Source organism: Trichechus manatus, unplaced genomic scaffold (genome assembly GCF_000243295.1).
Source record: "Trichechus manatus latirostris isolate Lorelei unplaced genomic scaffold, TriManLat1.0 scaffold00061, whole genome shotgun sequence".
In the NCBI taxonomy this organism is placed as follows: domain Eukaryota; kingdom Metazoa; phylum Chordata; class Mammalia; order Sirenia; family Trichechidae; genus Trichechus; species Trichechus manatus.
In genome coordinates, this window is record NW_004443997.1 from 11,635,297 (window position 1) to 11,648,037 (window position 12,741).

Below are 12,741 nucleotides of genomic sequence, written 5' to 3' on the forward strand. Positions count from 1 at the left end.
GTCCATCAACAGTTGAATGTTGTTGTTAGGTGCCGAGCCAGTTCCAACTCATGGCGATCCTATGTACAACAGAAGGAAACACTGCCCGGTCTTGCGCCATCCTCACAATTGTTGTTATGCTTGAGCCCATTGTTGCAGACACTGTGTCAATCCATCTCGTTGAGGGAGTTCCTCTTTTTTGCTGATCCTCTACCTTACCAAGCATGATGTTCTCCTCCAGGGACTGGTCTCTCCTAATAACATGTCCAAAGTACATGAGATGAAGCCTCACCATCCTTGCTTCTAAGGAGCATTCTGGCTGTACTTTTCCAAGACAGATTTGTTTTCTTCTGGAAGTCCATGGTATATTCAATATACTTTGCAACACAGTTGAATGGGTAAACAAATTGTGGTATATCCACACAATGGAGTATTATTCAGCCATAAAGAGAAATGAAGTTGTGGTACAGCCTACTACAAGGCTGTACCTGGAAAACATTATGCTGAGTGAAGTAAGCCAGACACAAAAGGACAAATACTGTATGATCCCATTTATATGAAATATCTAGAATAGACAAACACATAGAAATAGAAAGTAAATTAGTGGTTACTAGGGGCTGGGAGGTGGGGGACGTTGTTGCTGCTGAATGGGGACAGAGTTTCTGTTTGGGGTGCTGGAAAGTTTTGGAAATAAACAGTGCTGGTGGTTGTACAACATTGTGAGTGTGATTAATGCCACTGGATTGTATGCTTGAAGATGGTTAAAATGGCAAATTTTATGTTGTGTATATTTTACCCCAATAAAATAAATGCACAATGAGACACTATTTCACAGCCACCATTGTTGTTAGGTGCCGTCTAGTCAATTTCAACTCCTAGCGACCCCATGTGACAGAGTAGAACTGCCCCACAGCGTTTTCTAGGCTGTAATTTTTACCGAGCAGATCACCAGGTCTTTCTCCTGCAGAGGCTCTGGGCAGGTTCCAACTGCCAACCTTCTAGTTAACAGCCAAGCACTTAACCACTGTGCCAGCAGGGCTCCTTGGATAATCCAGTTAGCTCTGTTTTACAGAAGAACACAAGAAAGCTCACAAAGGCTAATTTGGCCAAGACCTAGCTAGAAGGTGGCTAGCTGGGATTTAAAAACTCAGCCAGGCTGCAGCATTCACGCTGTGGAGGTGGAGTTCAAGGAGTAGGTCCTCATCGCAGCCTTAAGTGGCAGCCCCAGTTCAAATGCCAGGCTTTCTGCTTAATGGATACACGACTTTGAGCAACTCGCTTTATCTGTCCGAGTCTCAGTTTGCCCAGCTTCAAAACGGGAATGTTTATATCCAATATGCACATTCTGCTATTTATCCACTCTCGCTAATTGTTATCTCTATTAATTCGAGGTGAGTGGAAGCCTCTTTGAGCATCAGTTTCCCCATCTGTAAAAGGGAAGCAAGAGTCCCCAATCCTGCCTCCGCTCTCAGGGCTGTTTTAGGACTTAATAATAAAATACAGAAGGGGCGAGAAGACAAGTTCCCCGCCCACGAAACGCTAGAACACGCTGAGTTAACCACGCGCAATGCCTCCCACCAATATTAGTAACCGGTGCCCCCTACCGATCACTGCCTCCTTGGGCTCTCCGCGTTCCGCCAAACGGTGTGCGCCTGCGCAGAATGAGAGGCCTTAGACTCACTCCTTGGGGTGTGACTTCCTTGGTTTGGTCACGCCTACTTCCGGACGGAGCTGACGTAGATCGGGGTCAAGTGACTTCCTTCCGGGTCGCCCAAGATGGCGGCGCCCAGAGCTGCAGCGTGAATGTTGGTGGAAGCCGCTGTCCAATTGTGCCAGATTCAGAACAGTGGGGACGGTGCGCCATGTCGCGACTGATCGTGAAGAACCTCCCGAATGGGGTGAGTATAGAGCCTGGACTTGGGGTATGAAAATGAGATTAGCCGGGAGCTGGGGCGGCGGTGTCGGTTGAGAAGAATTGGGTTCCCACTCTACGGCAGAACTCCGGGCGGAATTCTCCGCGCAGAAGGGACAGGATCCTCGTATCCCATTTGACAATCGGAGAGAGACAGTGGCTCCTTAGAACCTTAGTTCTAATTCTTATTTCCGTCTTTTGATGGACTCGGCAACTTTAGGACAAGTAGGAGCCCTGGTGGCCAGTGGTTAAGCGCCCGGCTGCTGATAGGTCGGCAGTTCGAACCCACCAGCCGCTCCACCTGTGACAGATGTGGAAGCCTCCCTCCTGAAAGATTACAGCCTTGAAACACTTATGGGACAGTTATTCATTTCATTAGTGAAGAAATCAAGACGAGAATGACTGCGATGTTATCTATCCTCGGGGCGTCCTTGGGGAATCCTGCAGCCTCTCGGCTCCATCCCATTTTGTCCTGTTATCCCCATTTTGTGCCTCATTGTCACCCCTTCTTCTGCCTTAGATGAAGGAGGAGCGTTTCAAGCAGCTGTTTGCCTCCTTCGGCACGCTGACAGACTGCAGCCTGAAGTTCACCAAAGATGGCAAGTTCCGGAAGTTTGGATTTATTGGCTTCAAGTCTGAGGAAGAGGCCCAAACGGCACTGAATCATTTCAACAAGAGTTTTATCGACACATCCCGGATCACAGTAAGTCAGCTCAGGTCTCAACCTTGCCTGCCTGTTCAAGGTGATGCTACTTGATATTGCACTCAACACTCCGGTCCAAGGACTGTCCCTTTTCAGACTGTGACTTCTTGGGTCGTCGATATCAGTGGTTCATAAACTTTCATGGGCAGAAGAATCATGAAGAGAGCTTGTTAAAACAATATCCTGGATCCCTATCCCCAGAGATTCTGACGCAGGGTGTGGGGTGGGCAAGAATGTGTATTTCTAACAAGATGGTCCAAGGACCACCCTTTGAGAACCGCTGGTCTGTGTCATTCATTGACTCACCCATTCAGCAAGCACTGAATGAGCACCCACTGTATGATAAAACCCTTGCCAATGAGTTGATTCCGACTCATAGCGATCCTATAGGATAGAGTAGAATTGCCCCATAATTTCCAGGGAGCACCTGGTGGATTTGAACTATAGACCTTTTGGTCTGTATGATAGGTATTAGGAGATCAGAAAAAAGGTAACACACCTGGCCCCTATTTATGTGGTAGTGTTTATTTAATGACTTGGCAAAACATCTATACACACTGCGTGAAAGGCAGATCATGGAGGAGTATATGTCATGATCATATTTCGACAGTCATACCCTTCAGTCTGTGTGTTTGTACGTATAGAAGGATGTATAGATGGATTTTTACCAAGATAAAGTTGATCCTTGTTTTTCATTTATTTCATATTTGCAAATTGTCTACTCCCTAAAATTTATTGGTAACCCCCCAAATCAGTACTCACTACTTTCTCAGTCATTCGCAGACATGCACAGAGCAGTGAAAAATTTGAGTTGCCCGATGCACACGTCCTTAGCTGAGGTCGAAGAAGGTGATTCTCTACCTTTTTGTTTCAGCTCTCATACTGTAAACAAGTGTCCTTCTTGCGCTGTGTTTAGTGCCACGTTTTACACATTTTTGTGCTTTTTATTGGTGATTTTGCTGTTTGAAACAGCCTTGAGCTTAGCGTTGGAAGTGCTGTCTACTGTTCCTGAGCACAAGAAGGCTGTGATGTGTCTTACAAAGAAAACACATGTGTCAGATAAGCTTCGTTCAGGCGCAAGATATAGTGCTGTTGGCTATGAGCAGTGTTATCGCATCTACAACATATATTTAAGGTATCTAAACAGAAATACACATAAAACAAGGTTATTCAGCTGACAAAAATGTTGTGACCAGAGGCTCACGATTGATAAGCTCACAAAAATGTTGTAACTCTAAATCCTCTAGGAACAGTGGTTCATGGCTTGTTAATTCAGAATTTGCGGCAACTTTATAGAACATAACTACCGCAAATTGATTGTGTTAATAATTCCTCTCTCTGAGTGATAGGAATTGGGGTAATTTTTTTTTTCTTTTTAACTTTTGTTGTTTTTCTTTATTGTTTGAGCTGTGTACATTGAGCACATATCACTATTACAAACACAACAAAACTATTTGGAAAATCCACACGAAAGAGGGTGTAACAAGATGGCAGCCGCTTCTCTACAGGAAGTGATTGGTTGACTAGCTCCAGCCTTTGTCTATGGCTTGGAATGGCTTGTGTGTAAGCGCCAACCGTGGACTTCCTAGCAAGACCAGCTCTCACAAAGGTCATCATAAAGGAGCGTGTTGGAGGAGATAAGAGCTAGGGAGATGTATCAGCTCCTACTTAGCACTCAACACTCATCATGCCCCAAGCGGTCAGCACATTTTTCTCATTACCCTAGAGTCATGCTCTGGTGCCAGGTGGGCTCGCCTCACAGGAATTAGAATAACCCTGACAGCCATTCGCGCAGCCTTGCCCTGTGCCGGACCCTGGCTGAGCACGTTGCCCGGTCACCCCATTTCATCCTCACAGCCAGCCTTTGGAGTAGATGGTGAAGGATTCAGGTTCCCAAGTCAGACTCCCTGAGTTCCAGTCCCTTCCCTGTCACTTACTACCTGGTTAATGTAGGGCAAGTTTTGTCACTTTTCTCTGCTTCAGTTTCCTGGTGTGAAAAGTGGGGAAGGTCCTAATTCTTTTCTTTGTTTTGAGGCTCAGGGAATCAGTGCAGGTAAAGCACTTAAGACAGTGCCTGGAACGTGTAATTCCTCAGTAAATGTTAGCACTTATAATGGTTTCAAGGTAGGGAAAAGCCAAGGTTTTAAAAAAAACAGTTCTCATTGAGTCGATTCTGACTCATGGCAACCCTCTGTGTGTCAGAGTTGAAGGGTGCTTCATAGGGTTCTCAATGGCTGATTTTTCTGAAATAGATTGCCAGGCCTTTCTTCCAAGGCACCTCTGAGTAGACTTGAACCGCCAACCTTTGGGTCAGCAGCCGAGCACATTAACCGTTTGCGCCTCCCTGGGACTCCAAGCCAAGGTTAAGGGCAGATAACTCATTTGTTTCAACTAGTTGAGTGGCGACTGTCACATTAAAATGCCCCAGCTTGCAGCTGCCGAGGTGCAGCCCCAGCCCTGGCTGCAGGGGCTGGTGTGACTGTCACTGTCTCTTTCCCATGCAGGTGGAGTTCTGCAAGTCATTTGGGGACCCGACAAAGCCCCGAGCCTGGAGCAAACACGCCCAGAAACCAAGCCAGCCCAAGCTATCTTCAAAAGACCCCATTTCCCCAGAAACAAAGCAAGTACGTCGGAGGTCACCCCAGCCCATTGTCAGCAGGGTGGTTACTGCTCTAGGAGGGACAGGCAGTGAAGCAGGAACATTCTGAGAATCCCCCTCTGATGGTTCTAGGAAGTGGGCCCTCCCAGGGCGAGACAGCTCTGTCCCCTCTTGTCCTTCCCCTGTGTGACCCTCACAGTCTCTGCCTTCTCTTTGCAGGACAATAAGAAGAAAATGGTCACCAGTGAACTGGAGAAGGTGAGTCCGCCCTGTTGACCAGGAGGGCCCCCGGAGGCAGTCCTGGGAGGGTGCACAGGCCGGGCGAGGGGGGCTGGCCCAGGCACACAGAGCGCCTCTCGTCCCCCGCCTCCCTGAGCCTTCTCATCAGGTGAAGAGCCCTCTCTGCCTTCCTTAGAGCCCAGCTGACCCCTGAGGTTGGTGGGGAGGAGGTTGAGCTTGGAGGATGCCCCTCCCTTTCTCAGTGTTAGAAATATCTAGGCCTTCCCTGAACTTCTCTGCCTGTTCTCCCTTCTTCCCTGCTCCCCTGCTGCCTCCGCTCCCATCCACCAGCTGAAGGGAGACACTGAGTTCCGGGAGTTCCTGTCGGTCCACCAGAGGCGGATGCAGGTCGCCACGTGGGCGAACGATGCCCTGGACACCAAGCCTGTGAAAGGGAAGAGCGAGCCAGCCAGCGACTACCTGAACTTCGACTCAGACTTGGAACAGGAGAGCGAGGAGGAGGGGGCTGGCAAAGGCTCTGAAGGTGAGAGCGTCCCCGTGCCTGAGCGCGGTCCCCTGTGGGCCTGTGTGTGCATACGGGCCTGTGTGGGCTGCCAGGCTGGCATGTGCGAGGCCCCTCAGTGCCAGACACCAGGGCACAGGGAGCTAGTCACTACCCTCGAGCTCTCCACTGAGGGGGTGATGATCCCCCACAGGTCCCCTGCCTTGACTGATCCTGTTCACTTCATTCATTCAGTCAGTCAGTATTCATTGAGCACCTACTGTATGCCAGGCACGGTCTTAGGCGTTGAGGACATAGTGGTGAAGAAAACACAAAAGGAGCTGTCATTCCAGAGGGGGCAGGTAAACAATAAACAAGTTCATGGCTGAGTATGTTATATCCTGACAGGTGCTGCAGAGAAAAAGCCAGGAAGGACACTAGGAGAGCTAGCAGGGAAGGCTTCAGAGAGGAGGTGGCCCCGGAGCAAATGCCCTGAGGTGCAGGAGTGAGGCCTCGTCCTCAGGAGGGGCTCAGGGAGGGGTGGGGAGACTGCAGGGAGGCAAGTGATTGCAGAGCGGGAAGTGCTGAGGTTCGGGATTGGGAATGGATTCTAGATTAGAACCAAAAGAATGTAAATTTTTTTTCCACCCTTTTTTTTTTTAAATTTCATTGTGAAATATCGCATAAAACATATGCCGTCCCAGCCATTTCTACATGTACAACTCAGTGATGTTGATTACATTCTTCAAGTTGTGCGACCATTCTTGCTACCCTTTTCCAAATTATTCTGCCATCACTGAGGATGTGAGTTGAATGTGAGTGTTAGCCTGGTGAAGCTTCTGTGCTGAGCTGAGATCCAAATGCCTCCTGGGAGTTAGCAGGACACGGGAGGGGCGGGGCGGGCATGGCCAGGGCACAGGGAAGAGGGACAGCGCTGTGTGCTGCGGGAACCCCGCGTGGTCCAGGGTGGCCAGAGCAGTGTGCAGTGGAGCTCGAAGGAGAAGCTGGAGTCGGGCCAGATGGCCTTTAGGAGAAGGAGTTTGGGTTTGGTCCTGGGAGCATCTGGAAACCACCACAGGGTTTTTGTTTTGTTTTTAAAATAATATTTTTTTGTGTTTTCAGTGAAGATTTACACAGCAGTTTAGGTTCTCATTCAACAATTTCTACACAGATTGTTCAGTGACATTGCTTACAGTTTTCATGGTGTGTGAACATTCTCATTGTTTCCATTCTGGTTGTTCCATTTCCAGCACTCTAGTTTCTCTGTGTCCTTACTCTTTCATCTTTGCTTTACAGTAATTGTTGACCATTTGATCTCATATAGATGGTTTCTTTAAAGGAGTGTAGGTAGTACTTATGGGTGTTACTCTTTATTTTATGAGCTGATCTGTTAATTAGTGAAAGGCTAGCCTCGGGATAGTTTCAGCTCAAGGTTTATAGAGCATCTCAGAGCAGTAGTCTCAGGGAGTTCCTCTGGTCTCAACCAGACCCGTAAGTCTGGACTTTTTAAGAACTTGAGTTCTGTTCTACATTTTTCTCCCATTCTGTCAGGATCCATCTATTATGGCCCTGACCAGAACCGTCGGTAGTGGTAGCCAGGCACCATCTCGTTCTTCTGGTCCACCAAAGGGTTCTAATCAGGGAGTGACGATCCTATATGTACTCAAGATACTTAACCCCTTGCCTGAATTACAGGGACTTGTTACATGAGCCGGTTGGGAGTGTTGAAGGGGACAGTGCAGTGTGGTCCTTGGGAGAAAGGCTGGGGCCTACCCCCACCTGCTCATGCCCATCGCTGACACCCAGTCTCCCTGTGTTTCCAGCAGAGGAAGACCTTGCACCAAAGGCAGCTGTGCAGAAGGAGCTGTCAGACATGGATTACCTGAAATCCAAGGTGGTGAAGGCCGAGTCGTCATCTTCCTCCTCGGAGGAGGAGGAGAGTGAAGATGAAGCAGTGAACTGCGAGGAAGGCAGTGAGGATGAGGATTCCTCTGCTGCCCCAGCCCAGTCTGAAATAGGGAGGAAGGGGGCCAGCCACAAGCAGGAGGCCCTGTCTGGGAAGAAGCAACCACAGGAGGCCATAGCTGAGGTGTGTGGGGCCAGGGGTGCGCCCTAAAGATTTGGGAGGTGCTGGGAAGGAGGCGCTCCTGTATTTCCCCAGACTCCTCTTGTCTGTCGTGGGCTTAGAAGGTAGAGAAGATAACAGCTTTGCAATCCAGAGGCCGCACTTCAGATCTCGGCCCTGCCGCGTGCTTGCTGTGTGACGCTGGGCAAGTCACTTCTCTCTGAGTTTATTTTCCCACTACAGGGAGATGCTGCCTGCCTTCTGGAGTTGTGGGGCGTAAACGAGCTTGATGATGGACATGAAAGTGGTATACTTAGTATTTAGTAACAGTATAGACAGGTGTGAGCTATCATTGATGATAATAGATAATGTTAACTGAGTATTTACTACATGCTAGGTGCCATACCTGCCATGTCACTGGATTGCATAACAATCAATGGGGTAGGGATTCTTCTTGTCGCATTTTACAGGTGAGGAAACTGAGGCCCAGACAAGGGAAGTGGTTTGCCCAAGGTCATGGCTGGGAAGTGGTCGACCCAGGTCTCCTGAGCTCCATGGTCTAGATGACACCTCTTGTCCCACCCGGTGTCCTCTTTGCTGCAGAGAAAGGGCGGTGTGACATGTAGCTGTGGGTCCCTGTTCCCTCACTTCCCGAGAGAAGCCTTGGAAGCCTCAGCTCTTCTCCTGCCCTTAATTTCAGACCTCCCAGATCCATCTCCCTCTTTTTGTTCTCCTCTTTCCCCTGCCTCAGAGAGTTCTGACACTTAGTAGCTGTTTTACCTTGGGTGAGAGACGTCACCTCGGTTAGCCTCTAATCTTCATTCGTAAGAGTGACACTCATCATAGCAGTGGCCCCAGTATCCCAACTCTAAAACCCCTGTGCCTAAGTGTGCTTTGGAAATCAGAAATTTTCACATTTCAGAAAGATAATCCTGTATCCTGTGTGGTGTAGCACCCCCAGTGGGGTGTGGGGCAACACCCCATAATCAAGCACGTTCATTTCTGCAAGGAAACATATGACCAGTCAGACTACCTGGGGTAAATTTAAACGAAATCACCTTGGAGTCCCTGGGTGGTGCGAACAGTTAACACACTTGGCTGCTAACTGAAAAGTTGGAGGTTCGAGTCCACCCAGCGGTGCCTCAGAAGAAAGGCCTGGTGAGCTACTTCCAAAAATTCAGCCATTGAAAACCCAATGGAACACAGTCCTGCTCTGACACACATGGGATCACCAGGAGTCAGAGTCGACTCAATAGCAGTCGGTTACTGGTTATAACTAGCCTCACATTGGCTCAGGTCAGGCTCAGCTGGCAGATGAGTTCGGGTCAGGGCAGGTTTTGTTGCCAAAAGAGTTACCAGAAACCTTTGTTTTTTCAGAGCTGTTTGGATTCCAGAATTACCACAAAAGATCATAAACCCATAGTCCTTATAGGATTGTTACAAAGAGTCAACAGGCCAGCGTCTACAATGTGCTTGGCACAGGACAAGCCCTAAATCAGTGGCAGTAAAAGTCACTGTACTTCAGGGCCTCTTCCCATCGCCTCTGCCCCTCCTTGCAGCCTGGGCCCAGATAGCATGCCTGTCACTTGCTGAGCCCTGTCCCAGCCCCCACCTCAGGTGCACATGAAGGCTTGGACTCTCCCTCCTCTACCTCTGCCCAGACTCTGCCTCCATGGCACAGACTCTGGCGGGCATTCCCCAGCTGTCCCTGGCATCAGGCCCCTCGTCGGGCACTGAGTTGCCCAGGTGGGCCTCTTCCTGCAGCTGTACCGGGGGCTCACTGTGGCCATTTCTGTTTCTTCTTTGTGCTCACCCAGACAGAGAAACCAGCAACCCAGAAGGAGCCCACCACCCCCTACACCGTGAAGCTGCGGGGAGCCCCGTTCAATGTCACAGAGGTATGTGCTCACCGTGGACAAGGACAGGCAGCCTCACGTGGGCAGGAGGCAAGGGCAGGCTGCCAGGGGCCGTCGCAGCATGGGTGCCTTGCAATCAGTGGGGGACATGAGCTGTAAGGAACTGGGGACCAGAGTCTGATAAATAAGGATCGGGAAACAAGGACAGTTACCAAGACAGCAGGAGTACAGGTCTCCCTCACTCATTGTCCACGCCAGCCAAAACCCATTGCTGTGGAATCAATTCCAACTCATAGCAACCCCGTAGGACAGAGTAGAACTGCCCCATAGGTTTTCCAAGGAGCGGCTGGTGGATTTGAACTGCCAACCTTTTGTTTAGCAGCCGAGCTCTTAACCACTGCACAACCAGGGCTCCGATTGTCTACACCAGGGGTTAGCAAACTTCTGTTTAAAAAAAAAAAAAAAAAAAAGGCCAGCTGTTAAAGTATTTAAGAATTTATGGTCAGTATGGTCTCTGTCAGAACTCCGTGAACCATTTGCCCCACCCAGGGACTCCTGACAGAGAACAGACTGTGCGATTTAAAAGCAAGAGAGAAGCTAGAAAGGGGAACAGCCTTTGGAGTCCTCCCTGAAGACAGGAATTTGTCTCTTTATTGGCTTGTACTTTTTCTTTCATTGGATTGATAAAGTGGGGAAAAGCTTTCCTTCTCCTTACAGAAAAGTGTTATGGAATTCCTGGCACCTCTGAAGCCGGTGGCCATCCGGATAGTGAGAAATGCTCATGGGAACAAAACAGGTAAGGGCTACGGTGTTTCCGGGTGGGCTTGAGAGGCAGATGGTAAAGATGGGAGGTTAAAGGTGGAAGTAAAGGTGGTCGGATAAGGGAGGAAGGTTTTTTTTGTTTATTGTTGTAGTTTAAGTGAAAGTTTACATTTCAAGTTAGTCCTTTATACAAAAACGTATACACACGTTGTTATGTGACCCTAATTGCTCTCCCCATACTGTGACAGCACACTCCTCCTTTCCACCCCTGATTTCCCATGTCCATTCAACCAGCTCCTAGCTCTTCCTGCTTTCTCCTCTCACCTCTGGACAGAAGCTGCCTGTTTAGTCTCACGTATCTACTTGAGCTGAGAAGCACACTCTTCACGAGTATCACTTTATGTCCCACAGTCCAGTCCAATCTTTGTCTGAAGAGTTGGCCTCAGAAATTGTTTCAGTTCTGGGCTGACAGAGAGTCCGGGGGCCGTGCTTTCCGGGGTCCCTCCAGTCTCAGACCATTAAGTCTGGTCTTTTTACTAGAATTAGAGTTCTGCACCCCACCTTTCTCCTGCTCCGTCAGGGACTCTGTTGTGTTCCCCATCAGGGCGGTCATTGGTGGTAGCCGGGCACCATCTAGTTCTTCTCCTCTCAGGCTGATAGGGTGGAACGTTTTAAGGGTGACCATTTTTACCCCGTTTGTGGGCCTCAGATATGTGGATATGCTTAAACTGGTCAGGGCAAGGTTGCCTCTTGTCACCTGCCTTGGCAGCTGATGTACAGTGATGCTGTTTTCTTGTGTGTCCTTTCTCTCCCTTCCTCTTCCTCATCTTACGCTTATTCGCCTATTCCGTTTAAAGGGATGTCAGCAGGTCCTGGGGGTTGCTGGGCCAAGTCCATCGGCAGCTCTGCTGGCAGGCAGCGGTCTGAGTTGCTGAGAACATGAGTGTGTGGTGTTGTCCCCAAGCCACTCTCCCCAGATTTCTTAGCTTCCTGGGGCTGCTGTTACAAAGTCCCACAGGCTCGGCCACATTAAGAACCTTGTGACCTTGGACAAGGTCCTTGGCCTCACAGTTTCTTCATCATTGCCATACGGACAAGGCTGTCTCCTCAATTCACAAGGACTCAGTGAGTTAATAAGCTTGCAGCATTCAGAGCGGTGCTAAGCCCTGACTTGGCCAAGGAGCGGCAGTGGCCAGGGATCGGGGTGAATCCAAAGGGAAGCCAAGGACCTCTGTGTTTCTGACTCCAAATCTAGAATCTTCATCCACAGAGCCAGGCCACAGGACCTCAACACTCCCTGCCAAGGGAGATTGGGCTGGAGGGTGGCAAAAAGAGAGGTTTCTTCTCCACCCATTTCTGCTCAGATTTCCCCAAACACCTGGCACAGTGTGTGGGTTCATCCATGGCACCCACCACGGGTCTGTGGGGCCCGGAGACTTCACCTGTGTCACTGTCCCCTCCCAGGTTACGTCTTCGTGGATTTCAGCAGTGAGGAGGAAGTGAAGAAGGCACTGAAGTGCAACCGGGAGTACATGGGTAAGGAAGCCCGGGAGGCGCCGTCTCTGAGTGGGGCAGGTTGTTCTATTGAGCGTCCATGATGTGCCAGGCACCATGCTGGGCCCTGGGAGACGGCAGTGAGCAGACAGACATAGGCCCTGACCTCGCAGAGCCGACACAGAGTCAGCTCCCACAGAGCGGGGAGAGGCAGGCATAATCAAATAAATAAGCAAAGTACACAGGCCCCCTGGGTCAGAGGGTACAGACTTGTCACTGCCAGTCCATAAAAGTCAGGAAAGGGGAAAGCCTCGATGGTAGATTGTAACACTGTAACTACAGAGTGCTTGGCCTCTGGGATGTGCAGAGCAAAGAATCTGTCTTTCCAGACCTCTCTTGCTTTATTTCCAGAACAGTTTATATTTTCTAAATCAGGGGAAGAAAAAAAAGCAAGACACCATCCTTGCTATGGAAGAATGCCCAGCAGGCAAGGGTTATGGAGAGGACTAGATTGGAGGGGGCATATTTTTAAATAGGATTGTGTCCACTTGGGCCTTGCAGAGAAGGTGACCTGGGACCAAAAACCAAAGGAATTGAGGGAGCAAGCTCTGTGGCCGTGGGGGGACTGGGGGTTCCCATAGAGGGAACAG

At 49.5% G+C, this 12,741-nt stretch overlaps 1 protein-coding gene across 1 annotated transcript in view; it reads left to right on the forward strand.

Annotated features, from left to right (window-relative positions):
- Positions 1 to 1,756: 1,756 nt before the first annotated feature.
- Positions 1,757 to 12,741, forward strand: part of RBM19 (RNA binding motif protein 19) — a 149,188-nt gene continuing 138,203 nt past the window's right edge. Inside the window, 9 exon segments of the mRNA XM_012556310.2 lie at positions 1,757 to 1,877; positions 2,412 to 2,594; positions 5,099 to 5,218; positions 5,413 to 5,451; positions 5,764 to 5,956; positions 7,738 to 8,003; positions 9,797 to 9,877; positions 10,553 to 10,631; positions 12,062 to 12,133. Coding sequence (XP_012411764.2) covers positions 1,842 to 1,877; positions 2,412 to 2,594; positions 5,099 to 5,218; positions 5,413 to 5,451; positions 5,764 to 5,956; positions 7,738 to 8,003; positions 9,797 to 9,877; positions 10,553 to 10,631; positions 12,062 to 12,133 — 1,069 coding nt within the window. The 5' untranslated portion in view covers positions 1,757 to 1,841.